The 16,196-nt window shown below is 38.9% G+C and overlaps 1 protein-coding gene across 1 annotated transcript in view; it reads right to left on the bottom strand.

Annotated features, from left to right (window-relative positions):
• Positions 1 to 2,414: 2,414 nt before the first annotated feature.
• Positions 2,415 to 16,196, bottom strand: part of adamts17 (ADAM metallopeptidase with thrombospondin type 1 motif, 17) — a gene marked incomplete in the record, with an annotated part of 108,412 nt that continues 94,630 nt past the window's right edge. Inside the window, 7 exon segments of the mRNA XM_005945713.3 lie at positions 2,415 to 4,598; positions 7,652 to 7,829; positions 8,694 to 8,846; positions 9,245 to 9,449; positions 11,607 to 11,742; positions 13,718 to 13,877; positions 15,983 to 16,140. Of these exon segments, the coding sequence (XP_005945775.2) occupies positions 4,447 to 4,598; positions 7,652 to 7,829; positions 8,694 to 8,846; positions 9,245 to 9,449; positions 11,607 to 11,742; positions 13,718 to 13,877; positions 15,983 to 16,140 (1,142 nt within the window).

Genomic DNA, 16,196 nt, shown 5'->3' with positions numbered 1-16,196 from the left:
ACAGCACTGATTTCCGCTTTCAGAGGAAAAGCTTGAGAAGTAACACAAAAACAAAAACACGTCTTCATTGCATCAGCAGTTTGATTTATCTTATTGCTTTCCAGCAACGTCATCAGTGTTTTTAATGCATTCATCTATTTGTTTGTTTGCATTTCAGTTTAACTTTGCTTAATTATAGCAGATTTTATCTGCCAGAGCGACCCATCGTTACAGTGTTTAATCGCTCCCTTCATGGTGTTTTGCAGTAACAACATCGCTTTGACATGTAATGTAGCACCCGAAGAACCGCGTTGAAAAGATGCGGGCATTTATTTTGAAGGCGGAGAGTCGTATTTCCGTTCACAGACTGGGTGATGCTGTGGGGTCGCTGCGGTTCTTTGTTTCTACTCAGAATGATGTAACTACACTTAGCATCAGACACAATATGCCGTCTGCGATCTCACACGCGCTATTATTTCACAGGATGCTACACTTGACATCTGTGACTGCTGACCAGTAATCAGTGTAGAAAAATTAATAAATATACAAACAAAAGTGTCATGCATATCTCATTGTTATTGAGAAATAGTGCGTTTAGGTTGTTTGTCGCTGTTTTGATTTTTTGTTTTGATTTTAAATCAGTGTGTCACACTAACTTTTGTTCCTTAACCATATGCAGTGTACATTTGATCTGCAGTGGGCTGGTCCAGTAAAACCATTGTACATAACCAATAAACATGAAGCATGCTTGAACAGGAAAATAAATAATATGCATTTTGTGCCGTGCAGTGATCGACATTAGGGTTTGATTAGCACGTAATGTTAAAAACTAAAGTTCTTGTTACATTTAGTGAGCTATTTTAACTCTATTCTATATTTGAAGTATTTATAAATGTACAAATATTTTTACTTTCTCTGAATTCTCTTTATTTAAATTAGTTTGTACCTTTTAAGATGTCAGTAAGCATAAAATCATCTATTTATTTAAGCTTTTTGCTATTTATGGAGGACAACATGACTGCGGTATGACACAAATGTGGGCGTGTCCTCATCTCCCAGAGGAGTCCAAATTGTCATCAAACAGACCAACAGACAGAAAAAAACATTTGAAAATAAACAACCAAACTATGAGCTGTGATTTAATTACTTATTTACTACTTGATTTAATTACTTTATGATCTCTGTGAAAATTTCTTCCACATCATTCACTGTATATTTCACAGCACTCAGGTACTGTAGGTGCAGTGAATGCTTAAACTGTACTGACTGGAATGACATTCAGTGACATTTAGTATACTTTGTTGGGATTTGGTTGGGTTTTGATGAATTCATCATCCAACTTTTGAGTATTACTTTTCAACTGAAACTAAAGACAAGCATCATGTAAAAACATAAAATAAAACCACACATTGTCTATGAATCTATGCACTCACGTATTAAAACAAATTAACTTAAATCAGTAGTGCCATCTCCGGTCTTGGCAGAGGGCAGTGATATAAGGAATAGGAGAACTGACAGCTATTCTTAAAAAAATAAAAATAAAAAATCCATTTACCTATTTTTTAAAAACGATTTTGGAAATCGGAAAATGGTTTTTGAAACGAGGTTTTCATTGAGAGTTTAATTCTTTTTTGTGAAATTCATTAATTAATGGATCAATAATTCATCCTTGTTTACAGGAGGTAAACAACACAGACTCAAACACAGGCTGAGATAACACAACTAAGATCACTGAGAACTAAAGAAACCCAAAAACATGAACAACAATAATTAAAGAATTACAAAGACTGAAACACAAATACTGGATCGCAGTTTCAGTACCGTGAGAGTAAAAGTGTGTTTTAAACAAGACTTAAAAACAGCCTGGCACTTTTCTGTCACCAAGTGGGTCACAAATCTGGGACACTGTTAACATAAAAATCACACAGCTGCTCAGAGTGATGTCAGGATGCAGGATGGTTGTTTCTCTTTTCTGCTCTCAAATCGTGTACACGTGATGGTGTACCTGTATCTTAAACGTTTCACCCTATATACTCATTGTGTTGATCGACAGCGGTGTCAAGAAGTGTTTGAACCTTTCCTGATTTCCTATTTTTTATATGTTTATCACACATAAATTGATGATCAGCAAAAAATGTAATTGTTAGACACAAGTCAACACAAAATGCAGTTTCTACCACCAGCATATCTCACTGTTTATAAGTGAATTCTAAATTTACGTGGCGAATTCTAAAATATGAAAAAATGTCAGATTTCAAGATTTACATTTAGTCTTAAAAAAAGACCACTTTCTAGGCTTTTCCAGAATTTTCAGCTGCACGTCACAACCTTTTAATCAAGTTTCAGGCAAAAATGTTCATAAATATAAGAGATACTTAAATCACAGCATAAAATATTTTTAATACTTACATACAGTATTCTTCATAGAAAGTATAATTTTCATTTTATTAAATTAACCATCTATGACACGTCTTTATGCATGAATATACAAACAAATGCATGCATACACAAATACCCAGCTCTCAATCAGCACGGTGAAAAACACTTACTATTGAAATTTTATTAATCAAACATGGTGTATGTGCAACTAACAAAGAACAGTACAAGAATAATAAAGAATATTTATACCATAAGAAAAAAAGTATTGTCAAAACAATGGTATCAATCCACCAACAAATAAAAGCAGACAGCCATTAATTGTAAGGATCATACACGGACATAATCTGAATTCCACAAATGTGAAACAAGTTATAAGATAGCACCATTCAACCAACTGTAAAACACGTTTATCATATGATGATATACACACCAACACGCATGTGTTCTCCCTGACTGTATAAGGGAAATGAACTGGCATTCATACAGCACCTTCTAGTCTTACAGCTAAAAGCATTAAAGACCCCATAAAATTCATCAAGTATTACATTTTTTGGCCATTTGAGAAAAAATATTATATCTGGCTATTTTATCTGGATAATAATCACACTAGTAACTGATGTTCTTTTGAGCACCTCATACTGAGGAAAATAAGTGCTTATAACTTTTGATTGGCAGTTTTAAAAGAGGAAGAAGCAGCACCAGTGAGGTTTGAACAGGCTGAACAGAATTGTCAGCTGTGTCTACAACAAATACTGGTTCTGACTTGTGTTTAGCTGTATATGCAACTATACAGGTTAACTAGCATCAGGTCTTGGTGCATCTAATCAGATACTGCTAGTGAAATAGTTATATTCTTGCTCCTGATCACTACAGGCAGTTTAAATGATTGAATTGTAAAATCTTACTATCAAACTAAAAAAGATTAGCTGACTTAATTCCTTTGCACAACTTTATAAAAACAAAAACTACCAGGATCAAAATTGACAGCAACTGCTATCACAACTAGAGATCAATGAGGTACATGAACGCTACGGCAAGGGGAAGCCAGGACTTTAGGTCAGGACGAGATATTGTGATCCCCACCCTCTGAGATGGATACCAAGCCCCCCCCCAAAAAACTGATGCGTTCAAGGTGTTCAGTATGGCAGCTGGAAAACTGGACCCTTTTGGTCGATTACCAAGAATACGTGAAGTACGCTCTCAAGGTGTGACCATCACCGAAACCAACCAGCTCTGAATATCTCAGGCGGCAGTAACTTGAGAAAGAAGAAGAGCAAGTAGAGGAACCATTTTGGAAGGCACAGAGGCACTAATCATGTCTGCACAGGAACAAGCAAGATTGATAGAGGCTGGGATCTACCACACCAGGCAAGACCTCAGGTGCAGGCTGTGCAAAGAGGTCCCAAGATGCTAGCAGACAGGGCATGGCTGGCATAGTATACAGGGATATCTGTGCCAAATATAGCCTAAAGTCCCAAGGTCAAAATGGAATACCCCCCTCAGGGTGGTGGAGAATGACTGAGCGCAAACCAAACACTACCAGAGCCCCAGAATTTGTTTTCATCGTTATCTGCTACATGAGCTTTCCACACCCGAGTAAGATCAGTGTGTCTTCTATTATAAGCTGGAGTGATTCAGTAGAGTTCTACAGTATTTTACAATGGCTCCTGATCATAGGCACATATTACAGTAATTTATTAATACTTACATAATGTTACTTAAACATTAAAAAAGTGACCAATGATTTGAAATTTGCTATATAACAGAAACAATACAAAAGAAGGAGAGGGGAAAGTTCATGCTTACTCTGAATCACATGTTATTTAGTGGACCTGCCAGGTTATTATATAACACACATTTGTCAGTTGCTGCGTACAATAAAGTTTGTTCTTTGTTTTTGTCTACAGCAAGTAAAATATCAGATATTTTCTAATGTGCATTAAAATTACAAGCTAAATATTCTTGTTTCCAGTATACATTTATGTATACTTACCTTTTTTATTTTAAATAAAAAAAAACCCAAATAATTTCTGTAGATTATTTATCAGTATTATATAACATTTAAAAGGGAGTATGTGCTTTTGGTTATTAGCGCTTGTGCAGTATTTTGTTAGCATAAAAGACCCGACAGGTTTCACAGCATCGTTGGTACCACCTCATGTCCTGACAAAGGTCTTTATCCCGGATCACATGACAGTACACTGTCCACCTGTCCCCCAAGCACTTGTAGGTCAGAGCAGCTGTTGGGGTGGAAGAGAAGAAAGCAGCAATTCAGTATATTTAGCAGATGTGAGAGTCTTGTTAAATGTTAATAAAAGTGTACTTCATTAGCAATGCCTTCCCAGCAATCAATCATATCTTTTTACCAGTGTGACAAATTGAGTGGGATCATTCCATTTTTGTTCTAACAATGTCCTCCTAAGCATTTCTTTTAATTCCCCATTATACTACTTTTGCTTGTAATTAAATTATATTGCCAAAAATGTTAACCCACCTAAATAATTGATGTTCTAATCACTTCCACATAACCACAAGTGTGTAAAGTTAAGCAGCTAAGCATGTAGAATGCTTCTACAAACAGGAGTTCATTGAATTCCAGCATGGTGCTGTGATGCGATGCCACCTGTGCATCCCATCGCAGGTGGCATCCCATCACAGCACCATGCTACTAAATATTCCACAGTTAGTGGCAAAGCAGAAGTGACTCTGAATGATAGCAACTCAGCCATGAAGCGGTAGGCCAGCATCCAAGGTCAGTGGATACTGAGGCACATAATGTGCAGGGGTAGCCAATTTTCTGCAAAGTTGCTACAGACCTCTAAACTTCATGGGGTCTTCAGATTAGCTCAATAACAGTTTGGGTTTCTATGGTCGAGCCTTACACCACCAAGTGTAGAGCAGTAGAGGCGTGTTCTCTGAATCACGCTTCTCCATTTCAGGTTACCAGCTTTGTTGGAACAGTTTGGGAATGCCTCCGTCCTGCTCCAACATGACTGTGCACCAGTGCAAAAAGCAAGGTCTATAGAAACATTCGCAGAGCCAGTTTGGTGTGGAAGAACTTAACTGAGTCCTGACATCAACCAGACAGAACACTTTTAGGAACTAGAGCATATACTGAGAGCCATGCCTTCTGTTTGACCTGAAAAATGAGCTTCTGAAAGAATAGTTTAAAAATTCCCATAAGCATACTCCTATACCTTGTGGAAAGCCTTCACAGAGGAGTTGAAGCTATTATAGCTGCATAGGGTGGGTCAACATCGTGTTAAATAAAGAATGGACTGTCACTCAAGTACATATGCATGTAGAGATGGAATTGAGAACCGGTTCCCAGTCGTCCAACTCCTTGGAACTGCTATCAATCTTATTTACCGGTTCAATTTGCATATGCACTACAATCAGCTGATTTCAATTCTCACTGGCTCAGGCTACAGTATGGATGGGGACATAACTTTCATTTTTATTGCACAAATGGATAAGAGCATGGTAGGTGGAAATTGCATCCAGGACAGAAACAACTCCATTATGCTGCAAACACACATTTGGCTCGTTGCAAGCATCTGGACAGGCAGCATGCTAATGCTAAGTTAGCCAGCTAGCATGCTAACGCTTAGCTAGCCAAGAACCCAGAGCGACGCTAGAGCCGAGTGTTTGCTGACACTAGCCCAAAAGCCAGACGCTGAACTTCAACAGGTAACACAAATAAAAGAGCAGTCAGTTGCAGACTCTTTATGCTTAGAACTTTCCTTTTTGCTAAAGCAAATAATTAGGGCTGGATCAGGTAACTCTGAATCCTCCCTTAGTTATGCTGCAACAGGTGTAGGCTGCGGGGGGATTCCCATGAGTATTTCTTCGTCAGTCACCTTTCTCACTCAAAATGCGTTAATACAGTGGTTCCCAAACTTTTTTTGCTAGGCCCCCCTTTGTTTTACAAGAAAAATGTTCGCGCCCCCCCACCACCTGGGAACATATTTGGCGATGCTTCATCTCCTGCTTTGCTTTTGTGTGGGAGCCCCGTCAAAAAACCTGTCAATTATGGTGACAGTGTCCTCATTTTTTTTTCTTTTCATACCGCGCCCCCCTTGCAATGGCTCTGCGGGCCCCACACTTTGGAAACCTCTGCATTAATAGACCTCTCTGCATTGAATCGTACTTATTATTAATCTCTGTCTCTCTTCCACAGCATTACTTTTGTCCTGTCTTCCTTCTCTCACCTCAACCAGTCATGGCAGATAGCCCCGCCCCTCCCTGAGCCTGGTTCTGCCGGAGGTTTCTTCCTGTTAAAAGGGAGTTTTTCCTTCCCACTGTCGCCAAAGTGCTTGCTCATAGGGGGTCATATGATTGTTGGGTTTTTCTCTGTGTGTATTATTGTAGGGTCTACCTTAGTGCCCTGAGGTTGTTGTGATTTAGTGCTGTATGAATGAATTGAATTGAACTGAACCACACAGGGGGTGGGTAGAATGGGGCTGTCATGGTGGGAGAATGAATACACACACTGCAATATATTTTGTTTTTTTTTGTGAGGACCTTCACTGAGATTCCTCTTACCCCTAGGTTTCACTAAGAACAAACAAATACTCTAACATAAACAACCCTAGCATAAATCTCATTCTAAATGTTATCTTAACACCAGGCTTTAATCGTCATACATGAGTAAAACCTGGTGAGAGCCAGTCATAAAGTTCTTTTTGCATCTTGCATCTCTACAATAAGTGATGTTTTGTTCAAATCAATTTTATTTAATTAAACAGCACCAAATCACAACATCAATTCAATTCAATTCAATTCAATTTTATTTATATAGCGCCAAATCACAACAAAAGTCGCCTCAAGGCGCTTCATATTGATTGTAAATAAGGTTAGCACGTTGTTAAAGCAGGCCATACAAAAGGCGTCATACATTTTGTAACATCAGTTGCCTGAAGGCAAGGATGGTATTATAACCAGTTATTATAAATAAATAAATGTTGCAGTGAACACAAACACAAATTTCTGTTTATTTTTCCAAAAACTATCATAATTAATCTATGAAACACATTTACATGCAAGTTTAATTCTGACTTTTCTGTATATTTATTAATCAAGCAAATTGCTCAACAGACCTTAATCATTTGTAAATTGAGCTTGTGCCTCGGAGAAAGTGTTCCAGTTCTTTAAATTACAAAGCAGCTCTTTTCTTAGTGTTCTACAACTTGAGGAAGCTTTAGCTGTTCAGTAGGTAAAGGTGAATCTGTACTGTGTGCAAGATTTCTTTATCCTCTAAAAATGCAAACTGCAATTGCGATCAGTGTCTCACCTAGCCTAGGGGAGGTGATGGTATTCGCATTAATTTTCTCATCACAGTTCCCACTGTGACAGGATCGATATGTTGGTGGTCTCAGCATCACAGAGCAGTTGTTACCATGTCGACCGGTCACCTTGTGCATACACTGAACCACCCGTGACTGCAGTCCCTTTCCACAGGATGATGAGCACTGAAACAGCAAATGAAAAGTGCCAGTTTGCAGAGGTTTTACTAAACTTGGTTGATTTTTAAATGGAACAGTAAAATTATCATTTTACAGGTGAGAACTCTTAAGAGCAAGGAAATACTACAGTAGGAATTAATTTATTCATCTTTTAACAGCATTGTTTTAAACAGAGGTAGATTATTTCAAACACTTATTCCCGAGGCTATAACACAGGGTGAATAGTCTACACACATTCTACCATGGGAGAGATTCATTTGGCAATGATTTATGTACTTCACTGCAGAAGTATATCTGTTGTTGTCATTTTCATATATACACACATATTAACCTTGAGCATGATGACGAGGAATGAGGAATAATTTCCTTAGGGATTAATAAAGTATTCTGATTCTGATTAAAAATGTAAAGTGCATTAAAATTATAAATGAAAATCAGGATAGAGTCAAGAATCAAGATTTAGCCAACTTCAACGTTATACAATAATAAGAATATTAAGATTAAGAACCGGTTCACAGCAGTTGTAAGTCTGCTTGCCTATGGATCCTACTTATAGGTTCCACTTGTGCTAAAATCAGCCGATTTCAGTTTGTGAGCCAGAAGTGAAAACTAGTGGTGCAGTCTACAGCGTGGATATAGACATCACTTTACAAAAGGATGAGAGTACAATGGTAAATTGCAAACTGTCCCCAGAACAGAAACAACCACATTATACTGCTATAACTTTAGCTCTTTACTCCAAAAGTTGATTCTGTTATGATATATATATATATATATATATATATATATATATATATATATATATATATATATATATATATATATATATATATATATATATATATATATATGAATTTGCTTTTGTCATACCTTGGACCAGTCTCCGGTTTTCCATTCGTAACATTTGGAGAAGTCCTCACAATATTCTTCTTGAGTTGGCTGGGATAATGGATCACACAGACCCTGAGGGTTTGTACACAACACTGTACGTCTGCGGACACCTTGACCACAATTTGATGAACACTGGAGAAAAGAATAAGAAAGAAATGTCTTGATGCAGTCTCAATCATCCAGGTAAGTAAATCTCCAAAAGTTGATTCTGTTAGATTAAAATCCAAGGGTTTTTCGATCCTACGCTACTTAAAGGAGCTGACATGAACATTTGCATTCTTGACACTGCAGCAAAATTACATCTGAAGGAATCTGGCAGATGCTTACAGAAAAAGGGCGCATCATACACCAAATGACGTGACTTCCAAATATTCTGGGTGAGGAATTTGATTCAGTTTTCAAATCAGTACACCTCTTACAGGATGCCCTTAATCTTACAGATTAAATACATCCGGTATACTCTTAAGGGCTCTTCTTACAGTTTCATGTTTTCTTAAAATTAAAGTACAGAAAGTGTGCATGTGCCATACCTTGGACCATTCTGAAGCCTCCCACGCTGTGAGGCAAAGGCGGCCCTCGCAGCCCTGTAAAACAGGAGGTTTTCCTCCTTGGCAGTACAGGTCCCTGGTGTGGATGACTGAACCATTCTGTAGGTGGTAAAGACACAACACCTCCCTCTGCTGATGACCTTTACCGCAAGTGACAGAGCAAGGCCCCCACTCACCTGTCATCCACCTGTGAAAAATATCAGTTGTTTACATTTTGAGTTCAATCATACCAATGAATGGTAGAACAAACAAGGATGTAACTTCTGTGATGTTATCTACTGGTTAGAGCAGTGTTTCCCAACCTTTTGGAGCCACAGCACATATTTCACATTATAAAAGTCACAGGGCACAGCATCAAACAAAGATGTCACAGAAAGCATATTGATCATTTTTCCCTGTGCACCAGGCGTAGAGGATTTGGTTCGGTTTGTCCCCAGTATACCTTTTTTGCTTTCTTCTGACCACTGCTCATACTAGGGTCTTCATCTGAGTCAGTTTTCTCCAGGACTCAGGTCAGACTGAACACTTTTTCTTTTCAAATACAGTGGAACCCTGACTTACGAAATGAATTTGTTCCAGAGGGTCTTTCGTAAGTCACAATTTTCGTAAGTCGAAGCACCTTTTTCCGTCGCCTTTTGAGTGAGGCGATGCTGGCTGAAGACGAAGTTCTTGGTGGAGGAGGAGGTGTCAGAGGTTGAAGAAAGCATACGTATACATGCATACATACGTACGTGTACATGTACGTAACATTATTGAATTTAATTAATTAATTTTTTTATTTTCTATTTTATCTATTTCATTACGCGGGCATATTGCCGTTCAGTGCCTTCGTAACTTGAATTTTTCGTTGTATTTATCTATTGCTATTACGCACTGCGTCGTCTTACGGCGTGACTCATTTAATTAGAACAGGTAGTTGTACTGCCCTCTAGTGGAAGAGAATGTAAGTGTTTTGCCCATCACGCTGATCGCTTACAGTACTAATCACGTGGAACCAGATGATCTTCCATGGCACACCTGATCATGTTTCATGGCACACCTACGGGCTCTAATACTGGGTTATAGAATATCCATTGTGAAACCTTGAACTGATCATTTCTGTCATCACTCGGGTGAAGTTATTTTCCTAAATTACAAAACTACCAGCAGCATCTAGTGCTCTGAAAATGCAATTACAATGACACCTCGGTGGAGAAAAAAAGTAGATTGTGTTATCTCACCAGGATTGGGGCTATTGGGCCCCACCGTGAATAAGGAAATAGCCCCATGGTTAGTGAGGGCACACTGTGAAAGTCTGGAAGAGACCCTGGTCTGTGAGAATTCCCACTTCTAGCAAAGCTTCAACAGCATGCAAGTCGGGAGACTGGGGCCATTGAGTCTGAGTGGACCATGATCCATACCTGCACTGTCAGAGCTCTGTCCCCAAGCTCTATAGAGCTATAACGGTTAGTGATGGTGATGGAATCGAGAACCGACTTGCCAGCCTATATCTATCCTGCTTATCGGTTCGTGCACTCTCGCTACGATAAGCTGATTTCAGTTCGCGTGTCGGAGGAGTACAATAACTGCGCGGTTTCCAGCATGGATATGGACATTACTTTTTTTTATTGCACAAATAACAAACAAAAAAACAAGCGCGGTAAAGTGGAGACTGCTTCAGGACAGAAACAGCTGCATTATACTGTTAACAAAATTTCGGCTCTTCGTGAGTACCTGCTCAGACAGCATGCTAATGCTAACCTAGCCAAGAACCCAGAGTGATGTTAAAGCTGAGTAAATGCCGACCCCTGCCCACTACTGTGATAAAGTGAGCCATCCATCTAAAGTCGAATCACCATGGTGATCGCTGTGAAGTCTCTTTGTGCTGGTTTTCATCTTTGAAAACAAACAGGACACAAAAAGAAATTACTTCAACTTATTGTGCTTCATAGTGCAATGAATGCTCCTAAAACCCCCAAAACATTGACCTATTGATAACCAACTCTGTATAGCACTTTGGTCATCCTGTGTTGGTTTTTAAATCTGCTTATAAATAAATTGTTTGATTGACTGAACGAACTACAGTCTGAATATGGCCTAAAAATGATTGAGAAAATGAAGTATGACCCGAGATTTCGTGTGTTTACTGAGTTTTGTAGGGAAGTATACGTATTTTGTTATTTGTATCTTCTGTTATGTTATTATTACAACTACATCATCACTGCTGTAGCAAAAGAATTTCTAAAAATGGGCTAAATAATGTATATGTATTATGTCATACTGTATCTATTCCAATGTGTGTGTGTGTGTGTGTGTGTGTGTGTGTGTGTGTGTGTGTGTGTGTGTGTGTGTGTGTGTGTCTCACCGGTACTGGCAGGGGTGAGTGTTGCAGAGACGTACTTGCGGTTGCGGTCGGTTTTCAGGTTGACAGTAACTATTGTTGACAACCTCCATAGTTTTGTTGACTATCCTCATACATGAAACCACTGTCCTCCTCTCTCCTGTACAAAACACACACAGACACACATACAAACACACATACCGGTAAGTGCTATACCTTATCCCACCCGTTATAAAATACCAGAAAAGAGCAGGGAATAAGAATTTCTTTATCCCATTTCTGCTGAGGTACCCATAAAAATCAGCGTGGCTGAGAGAATTGAGTGAGGGACTTAAGGGGGAAAATGCAACACGTTTTTAATAACACCATATTAACTACTTTATATTATAAAGTAGTGTCTGAGTTTTAACTAGTTGGACTTAGTGCTTACTGCTTTTCTAGTCTATTGGAGCACTCATAGTGCTTTATGCAAGATGCCACATTCCCCCATTCACATACAGTGATACTAGAATTTTACTCTACAGCAGGGTCGGCAACCTTTCTGATGGCGAGTGCCATCTAACATTTCCTCAGAGGTCAGTGTGCCATATGACTGCATTAGCAATAAATTTAATAGCGCTCTATATTAACAGTTACACACTATATAGAACAACTTTATAGAATCATATTTGTTGGCAGATGTTGGCAGCTGTCAGCGAATAGTTATCAGCTCTTTTGAAACAAATTAAGACTTTTTATCCATAACAGCAAATGAACTGTACAACAGAAAATGCAAATGCTATTTATGGTCTCCTCACAACAATGATAAGAAAAATAAACTGAGCCAATATGGCATGTCTGAGGAAATTTTAGATGCACTCATCAACAGAAAGGTTGCCTACCCCTGGTCTAAGAGAAACGTCACTCATCCAAGTGACTTCTTCAGTGTCAGCTAACTGCAGGTTTCAATGCAGGAGAGAAGAAAGACAACTGCCATCACAGTGAAAACCCTTAGTGATCCCGTATGTGTCAGGAGTATGGGAACAGTTGAGTTCATTTTGTCTAAACACAGAGTCTCTGTGGCTTTCAAACCCCTAAACATGCTGCGCCAAAAACTGGTCCGCCACAAGGATCGGGTCCCCCGACACAAACAGAGTAACATGGTGTACGCTGTTAAGTGCAGGAGGAGTGCCAGGATTTATACATCGGGGAAACCAAACAACCTCTGGCGAAGCGAATAGCACAACACAGAAGAGCCACCTCGTCAGGCCAGGACTCTGCAGTTTGTTTACACCTACAGGTCAGTGGACACTCTTTCAATGATGAGGATGTAACATCCTGGACAGGGAGGAACGCTGGTTTGAGGGCGGAGTCAAGGAGGCCATTTATGGTAAAATGACCTTCTCTTTAGAGTAATTAAGTAACATATTGCATTGCTTTTAAGGAAAGTGTAATATCTGTACTACGTAAATTTTTGAGCAGTGACCCTAACACAGATCACAACAACATGGGGAAATACCTCCAACATGCACAAACCTTTGACAAATAAGCCAGTAAGAACCAAATGAGAATCAAAGAAATCAAATCGAGAGGTGATTTCAATAATTGAATCGTTATTGCTAAATTCTTATCAATTTCCATCCCTACCTGCTCATCTGTTTCCTATTTCCAAATTCATCTCACAACATTTCTAACATTGGCTACAAGTTCCACTTATTTCTCTTCTGGCCTGCTTCTAATTAATGACCTGCCTTTTTGGATTCATCCCTCTGGTTATTTTTGTCTGTATGGGCTGCATCCCCGTTGACAAAACTCGAGCCAGTTTTTTATCCTTCCAATGTGTCCTGCCTAATTTGGGTCTATCAAGTCTACAGTACACACATATGTTGTCATGGTTGTGAAGGTTTACGCACTGTCTGGTTTTGTTTTATTTTGAATTAATTTGGAAATGTATTTGTTAATTGTATCGTGTTTTTGTTTTCCTTAGTTCCTGGTTATAGTTTTGTTTATATAGTTCTTTGAGCATTTTCCTGATTAGTTATATTCCCAGTTCCTGGTACTTTGGAGTTTAGCTTCATCCTTTTGTGTCAGTTCCCCTGTATTACTTCATTTTTGTTTGTTTCCACAAAGCAAACCAAATAAAGCAGAGAGCTTACCTCCTCCACAATGGACATTACAGTCTTGCCAGCTGCTATGTGTCCAGATGTAGAGATACTCTGGTTCCCTTTGTTCCTCACTGCTCCTGTTCTGACTTGTGTTTAAAGACACTGTGTACTCATAGTGGATTCCATAGCTCTGGTCATGAAACAGCAGTACCTGTTAATATGACATAGAAGGGTTGAAAGACAAGGGAAGTTGTACCTATAGCTTACCAAATTTCTCTACATTTATTTGCTTTTCTAGCTGTAAAATATTGTTGATAAACCCAGTCAAGTGTATAGCTGTTCTTTAAACGTTTCTTTTCTGTTCTTTAAACTTTAATAATAAAGCGCGTCAGAGATTTATAGCTGCACCAGAAGGAAGGTGGCTATTTAAAAAGGTAAAACTCAAATGCCTAATCCATTTCAATAGAGACATAACTTATATCTTTAAAAAGACTGACAAAATCTGAGGGATGCAGATTGACTGGCTGATGGACTGAGATAGGACCACCATAGTCAAAAGAAGACTGCTGTTTCCGTTTGAATTGTTTAAATACAGTAACAACATGGCTGTGTTCTGGGTAGCTGCCTTTCTATAAAGTGGCTAAAATGGTATTTATAATTGTTTATTTGCCAAGTTGTCTGTTAGGGTTATAAAACTGGTCCAACCCTGGAGTTGGGTGCCTTTTTAATGCTTGAATGAATCACAGGTGAGCATTAAGTGGCTTAATAAAAAAAAAAAGTCCTCTGATTCAGTGGTAGATACACTGAAATATATATATATATATACATATATAAGTAAAATATGTGAATTCAAGATATATGAAATTATGAAGCAAAGAATAAATGAATAAATAACTCTGAATATTCCTGAAAGTAGCCACCCTTTGCTTTGTTGACAGTGCTGCAAACCCTTGGCCTTCTCTCAGTAAGCGTCATGATGTAGTCACCTGAATTGGTTTTCCCTTCACAGGTGAGCCTGTCAGGGTTCATTTGTGGAAGTTCTTGCCTTCTTAATGCAGTTGGGAACAGAAGTCAGGTCGGTACACAGCTGACAGCCCTATTTGATAACTGTTAGAATTCATATTATGGCAAGAACCAATCAGCGAAGTAAAGAGAAACGACAGTCCATCATTACTTTAAGAATTAAAGGTCAGTTAGTCCAGAAAATTGGTAAAACTTAGAGGTTTTTTGTGTCCCCAAGTGCAGTTGCAAAAACTATCAAGCCCTACACTAAAACTGGTTCACATGAGCGCCGCCCCAGGAAATGAAGACCACGAGTCCCCTCTGCTCCTGAGGATAAATTCATTTGAATTACCAGCCTCAGAAATTACAACAGCACCTCAGATTAGAGCCCAGATAAATGCCACACAGTAGCAGACACATCTCTACATCAACTGTTCAGAGGATCCTGTGTGAATCAGGCCTTTAAGAAATGTCGACTAAGGAAAAGCAACAAGCAGAAGAAATTTCTTTGGGCCAAGAAACACAAGGAATGGACATTAGACCAGTGGAAATCTATGCTTTGGTCTGAGGTGAGGATGGTCTCTCTACATGCATGGTTCCCACCGTGAAGAGCGGAGGAGGAGGTGTGATGGTGTGGGGGTGCTTTGCTGGTTGGGGATTTATTCAAAACTGAAGGTACACTGAACCAGCATGGCTACCACAGTATCCTGCAGCAACATGCCATCATTGGTTCCGGTTTGCTTTTAATTGGACCATCATTTATTTTTCGCCGTGGACAATCACCCCAAACACACCTCCAGGCTGTTGAAGGGCTATTTGACCAAGAAGAAGGGTGATGTGAAGTGTTGCACCAGATGGCCCGGCCTCCACAGTCACCTAAGCTAAACCCGTTCAAGATGGTTTGGAATGAGATGGACCGCAGAGTGAAGGCAAAAGGACCAACAAGTGCACAGCATCTCTGGGAATTCCTTCAAAGCTGTTGGAAAACCATTTCAGGTGAAGACCTCATGAAGCTCATTAAGAGAATGCCAAGAGTGTGCAAAGCAGTAATCAAAGCAAAGAGTGGCTATTTTAAAGAATCTAAAATCTAAAACATGTTTTGAGTTATTTCAGACATTTTTATTTATTACATAATTCTTCTATATGTATTCATTAACAGTTTTGATGCCTTCAGTGAGAATCTAAAATTAAGAAAAAACATTAAATCAGTATATGCGTCTACCTTTTCAACTACCAGTCAACTTTTTACTGGTAGTGTATCTGTGTGTGGGTGTGTGTGTTTGTTTCCATGAGTAACAATACAAATCAATTTACCATTAGATATAAAGGAGTCTTAGTGGGTCCCTTGGCAGACATCTTCTCCCATATTCCTCTTCTAACATAGCGCACAGTGGTTCCAGCCAGCTCAAATTCTCCTGGAAGTTCAATTTTCCAGTCATTGTTGATGGACCTCTTACTTGAGTCTTTGAGAGCTATAAGTAAGATACAAGAAGTTACACACACACATCTATCTATCTATATATATATA

This window comes from Haplochromis burtoni, unplaced genomic scaffold (genome assembly GCF_018398535.1).
Source record: "Haplochromis burtoni strain Fernald_Lab_line unplaced genomic scaffold, NCSU_Asbu1 Contig_450, whole genome shotgun sequence".
NCBI lineage: Eukaryota > Metazoa > Chordata > Actinopteri > Cichliformes > Cichlidae > Haplochromis > Haplochromis burtoni.
The sequence above is the reverse complement of the archived record's forward strand: the minus strand, read 5'-3'. Positions and strand labels throughout refer to the sequence as shown.